This window comes from Anopheles marshallii (assembly GCF_943734725.1).
Source record: "Anopheles marshallii chromosome X unlocalized genomic scaffold, idAnoMarsDA_429_01 X_unloc_11, whole genome shotgun sequence".
Taxonomy (NCBI): domain Eukaryota; kingdom Metazoa; phylum Arthropoda; class Insecta; order Diptera; family Culicidae; genus Anopheles; species Anopheles marshallii.
The window spans coordinates 168,459-174,452 of record NW_026525680.1 but is presented as its reverse complement, the minus strand read 5'-3'; the positions used below and the strand labels follow the sequence as shown (position 1 = coordinate 174,452).

Here is a 5,994-nt window from a genome sequence, read left to right as displayed (position 1 = left end):
TTTTGGATTTCACTTTTCATTATTTTGGGGGCTTAAAAATGATGTTTTGGTTGGTCTCTGAAAAAATGATTTGTCAAAGTCGAGTTTTAAAAGGCAATGTTTGAAATTGTTGAAACGGTTTATTTATTTGCATGAAATGTTTCACGGACGACAATGGCGAGATTGCCCTAGATCAGATTTTGACGCATCAGCTAGAGCAGTTATGAATTCATTAGGCTTAGCAAAATGAACGATTATATGAAATGAACTAAAAGGACAATGAATACACAGTAGCAAATTGAACTTCGAACGCACAATACGGTATTTTTCTTCTTTCGGAAACTCTGAATATTTCACACCCAGCAACATTTTGCGATATTTCGCACATTTTGGTCCTTCGAACCGGATCGTGAAGTATCAGAGTTTAGTTCTTTCTTCGGTTCCATTTACATTCGGTAAATTCGGAAATTTCGGTACGCTCCGCATCACGAGCACGGTGCAATTCAGTTAAGCGCCATCCCGAATTCACGCGTAGAAGTTCATCGCCCGCACGGTAAGGGCAACGTTCGAGTGCGCGTCATCGTTAAAATTAGCGTCATCGTGATTGTTGTTAGTTTTCGGTTTTGTTTTACGTGTTAACGAACAGTGAAAGTGAATAATCATGGACGAAAAACTCAAGGCTGCTCAACATAAAAAACTAATCGCGGTAGAGAACATAAAATCGCTGGAGCGGTTTAAGCAGTGCTTTACCAGCGACGATATAAGCCAGATTCCGGAGGTTTTGGAAGGGCTGGAGCAACACAGACAGGACTTTTTCACCGCGGTGGCGAAACTGGAAGAATGTGACGACAGCAGCGAGGCGATTCAAGCCTGTATCAACGACAGGATCGATATGGAGGAGCGGTGCCGACGGCTGAAATCATTCTTCAGGGAGAATCAACGGAAGGACGCCAACCCACTAAACGAATCTACACTTTCGGCAAATTCAACGCTCGCGTTTGGACGGCCAAGCGCACCCAATCTTAGGTTGCCAAAAATCGAACTGCCAACGTTCGATGGGGATTCAACGAAGTGGTTGTCGTTTCGCGATCGGTTTGTCGCGATGATTGACGCTTCCGCTGATTTACCGCCTATTGCTAAATTACAATATTTACTTTCCTCATTGAAGGGCGACGCAGCTGTTCCCTTCGAACATGTAGCATTAACCACTGAAAACTACGCCGTGACGTGGGCGTCACTTCTTAAGCGGTACGACAACACACGGATGCTGATTCGAGAATACTGGCGGCGGTTACATTTTCTACCGGGAATTGCAGCCGAAAGTGTCGACGGTTTGACCTGTTTAGTGGACGAATTCACACGGCATGTGAATGGCTTGGTCAAGCTACAAGAACCGGTCAATACTTGGGACACGCCTCTGTCCAACCTGCTGCTGATGAAGATCGATCATGAAACGCTTTTGGCGTGGGAAAAACACTCCGTGCATTTCGAAAGGGACAAGTATAGTGAGCTGATCGAATTCCTTCAGGATCGAATTCGAATATTGAAATCCAGCAAGAGCTTTGAGTGTGATAGGGTTGCTCCGACTAAGGTGGTCGGCGCACATCGTTTTCCTACACCACGAAGGGCAATTACAAACGCGGCAGCAGTGCAGAAAAACCCGACTAGTGTTTCGCCCGTACAACAACTGAAATGCCCGTTGTAGTGTCCAGAACCGCACCTGTTACGCAACTGTCCAATATTCATCGGCAAGGAGATGCAACAACGACGGGACATAGTCAGGATAAAGGGCTTATGTTGGAACTGCCTTAGCGGATCCCACCAAGTAAAGGCGTGCAAGTCGGCCTACTCATGTCGGTCATGCCATGAACGTCATCACACCTTACTTCATCACGCGGTGGTTCAACAGGCATCTCAACAAAAGGTAACCATGGCGGCCCAATGCGAGGATGAAATGGTGTTCCTTGAGACCGCAATAATCTTCATCGTGGACGATTATGGAGCGAAACACGAGGCAAGGGCATTACTCGATTCAGGTTCGATTTCCATTTTTTATTTCGGAATCACTGGCTCGGAAGCTAGTGACCCCTCGTACAAGGGTGGATGTTTCTATCTCTGGCATCGGAAAGGCTACACAGCATGTGAAGGGTTCGATCACTGCGTTTATTCGATCTAATGATCTACACTTCGCCACACCGTTAGAGTTCCTCATCCTAGAAACACCATCTGCGGACATTCCCACTTCAGCAATCGACGTGTCTTCGTGGAATGTGCCCAACGTACCACTCGCGGATCCTACGTATCACGTTCCAGGCAAGGTGGATGTCGTCATCGGTGGTGATACGTTCTGGGAATTGCACACTGGGCGTAAACGTTCATTAGGCGCGGGTAAGCCGTGGCTAGTGGAAACCCAATTTGGCTGAGCTGTCGCCGGGAATACTACGCAGTCATCTCATACCCCTCGTGTATGTCACATTGCAACGAATGATGGTCCCTTGGATGCGCTGATGGAACGATTCTGGGAGAGCGAAACCATCTCCGATGAGCCCGCTCTATCTGTAGAAGAAGATATATGTGAGAAGCATTTCATGGGCAACACAACTCGAGACGATACGGGAAGGTATGTTGTTAGCTTACCACACAAAACTAATCCTAGCATCATTTTAGGAGCCTCAAAGAAAATTGCAGACCGTCGTCTTCTGTCGGTGGAACGGCGACTGAAAGAAGATCCTAAAATGAGGGAAGCATACGCGTCATTCATGGATGAGTATGAACGGTTGGGCCACATGATAAGACTCACGGAGCCAATTGATGAATCGCATCCACATTATTATTTACCGCACCACGCTGTTGTGAAAGAGTCCAGCACGTCTACCAAGGTTCGTGTTGTGTTTGACGCGTCGTGCAAGACCAGTTCAGGATATTCGTTGAATGATTCACTGCTAGTTGGACCTGTCGTTCAACAAGACCTGTACACGTTAATGCTGCGGTTTCGGTCACATACTATCGCGCTCACAGCGGATGTCGAGAAAATGTACCGTCAAATACGTCATCACCCCGCGGATAGAAATTTCCTTCGCATTCGGTACAGAACGGATCCTTCAGAGCCCATAGCAACTTTCGAATTACAAACCGTAACGTATGGGACTGCATCTGCTCCTTTCTTGGCCACACGGACTCTGAAGCAAATTGCACACGATCATAGCGAACAGTATCCTCGCGCGGTGACACCAGTGCTTCGAGATTTCTACGTGGATGATCTGTTGACGGGAACAGATGATTTGTCAGAAGCGATCGAAATGCAGAGGCAAATTTCGTCGATGTTACGTTCGGCTGGGTTCTCGTTGAAGAAATGGGCATCGAATAATCCAAAAGCGCTGGATGGAATTCCGCAGGAAGATTTGGCACTGCAAACATCGCACGAATGGAACAAATCACAATTTGTTTCCACCTTGGGTCTCATCTGGGAGCCAGCGGAAGACATGCTTCGATTTCGTATCGAGCTACCACCTGCCGCATCATCATTAACAAAGCGGTTAGTATTGTCGTACATCGCTAAGATTTTCGATGTTCTTGGCTTACTCGGACCAACGATAGTTCTTGCCAAACTATTTATGCAGCAGTTATGGTCGCTCAAGGTAAATGGAATTGCGCTGGATTGGGATAGCGAGTTACCTGCGAACCTTCAGCAAGAGTGGAATAAGTATCACTCCACGCTACAATCACTTCGGGAGCTGCGCATTCCAAGGTTCACTTCGCTTCGAAAGGCAACGGCTCTTCAGTTGCACGTCTTTGCGGATGCTTCACAAGCAGCATATGGGGCATGCTGCTATGTTCGGGCAGAAAACCATTCGGGGGTTTCTGTTAACTTATTGACTGCTAAGTCAAAGGTTGTAGCGTTGGCAAACACTCATTCGATCGCCAGGCTCGAGCTGTGCGCAGCGAGATTAGCCACGCAATTGTTCAGCAGAATCATCCAGGCACTCAATGACGATATCATCACCTTCTGTTGGACTGATTCGATGACGGTGTTACATTGGCTGAACTCACCACCACGGCGCTGGAATCCATTTGTCGCCAACAGAGTGGCACAGATCCAACAGGAAACGCGAATAAAATGCTGGAGACATGTTCCCGGGGTGGACAATCCAGCAGATGATATTTCTCGTGGTCTGCTTCCAGACAAGCTGCTATTATCTCATCGCTGGTGGCATGGTCCACGTTGGTTACGCAGCAAGGAAGAAGATTGGCCACAAAACCCTAAAACAGACGAAATAGTTTGCCATGAGGAAGAGAGAGCTGTACAGTTGGTTGCTGCAACTTCTTCCACGAATAGTTTCAGCAGCACATTCTTCGCATGGTTTTCTACTTACCAACGACTTCTTTGAACTACGGCTTACGTGCTGCGCTATCTTCGCTGTTTAAAGGACAGCACATCGTCGGCGTCAGCAGTAATCAAAGGCAACAAATCCATCAAAGAACTCATCGGTGTGGTTCCCGCACTATCCAAAGATGAGCTCCATGACGCTGAGATTCGGTTTTGTCAACTATCTCAGCAAGATTCGTTTCCGGAGGAGTTTCGCGAGATCACCAATGGCAGAAAGACACTACGGCACTCACGATTGAAATGGTTATCACCTTTCGTCGATCATGCGGGAACTATTCGTGTTGGTGGCCGGCTTCGGAATGCACAGATCGAAGATAACACGAAACATCCGGTTGTGTTATCGTCGAGACACCCGCTTGCAGCATTACTGGCGGTCCAGTATCATAGTCGTATGCTACATGCTGGACCACAACTTCTGCTTGCCTCACTCCGTCAGCGGTTTTGGTTAGTCGGAGGCCGCACGTTAGTAAAGTCAGTATTCCATCGTTGTCACGACTGCTTCAAGACAAAGCCTGCACTAATACAGCAGACTGTTGCCGATTTACCCACTTCACGAGTGTCACCAACAAGGCCATTTTCGGTGTGTGGCGTCGACTACTGTGGACCTGTGATGATAAAGTTGACCATCCGTAATCGTAGTGCAACCAAGGCATACATCGCGATTTTCGTATGCTTTTCCACGAGAGCGGTGCATATCGAACTTATCAACGATTTATCAACTCCTTCATTTTTAGCGGCGCTTCGTCGATTCATCGCTCGCAGAGGCTTGATTGCAGAAATCCATTCGGACAATGCTACCAACTTCAAAGGGGCTGCACATGAGCTGCATCGTGTGTACCAGATGCTAAAGTGCAGTGACGCCGATCGTGACGAGATTTTCAACTGGTGCGGGAACAAGGAAATACGGTGGAAGTTCATTCCACCACGGGCGCCACATTTTGGTGGATTGTGGGAGGCTGCGGTACGATCGGCAAAGCAGCATATCGTTCGCACAGTTGGTACTGCGAGCTTAACTCAGGAGGGCTGGTTGACACTGTTAGCCCAGGTTGAGCAATGTCTGAATTGTAGACCGTTAGTTCCACTATCGAGCGAGCCCACTGATATGGAGCCACTTACACCAGGGCATTTTTTGGTAGGGTCAAATATGGTAGCACCACAAGTCGATCGTAGGAACACACCGTCAAACAAACTGAAGGAGTATGAGCTGGTCCAAAAGCACCTTCAGTGTATATGGAACCGGTGGTATCCGGAACATTTACAACAGCTACAGGCTCGTGCAAAACATATCTCGCCCAAACCGGTAGACCTAAAAGAGGGACAGCTAGTCATTATCAAAAAAGACAACACACCACCTACCTTATGGCCAATGGGTAGAGTGACGAAACTTCACCCAGGAAAGGATGGATTAGTTCGTGTTGTCACGCTGCGAACTGGTATAGGAAAGGAGATAGTGCGTCCTACAGCTAGGATTTCAATTCTTCCGAATCCCGATGTTTTAAACACCGTAGACACGTAAACATGTACACTTTAACAATCACGGGCAAAAGGTAAACAATTCGCAGCACAAACACTTACACTTAGTCACACTGACAGCTGAAACCACTTTGTATAATAGGAAGGAATTTAAT

The 5,994-nt window shown here is 47.4% G+C and overlaps 2 protein-coding genes across 2 annotated transcripts; both read left to right on the top strand.

Moving 5' to 3' along the window:
* The first annotated feature begins 640 nt into the window (after window positions 1-640).
* On the top strand, window positions 641-1,684 carry LOC128716820 (uncharacterized). The gene has a single exon (XM_053811386.1). The coding sequence runs from the start codon at window positions 641-643 to the stop codon at window positions 1,682-1,684; it is 1,044 nt and encodes a 347-aa protein (XP_053667361.1).
* A 292-nt stretch (window positions 1,685-1,976) lies between these two features.
* Window positions 1,977-5,136, top strand: LOC128716819 (uncharacterized). The gene is given in 2 exon segments (XM_053811385.1): window positions 1,977-3,617; window positions 5,101-5,136. Coding segments are annotated over 2 exon segments (1,677 nt in total).
* The last annotated feature ends 858 nt before the right edge of the window (window positions 5,137-5,994 follow it).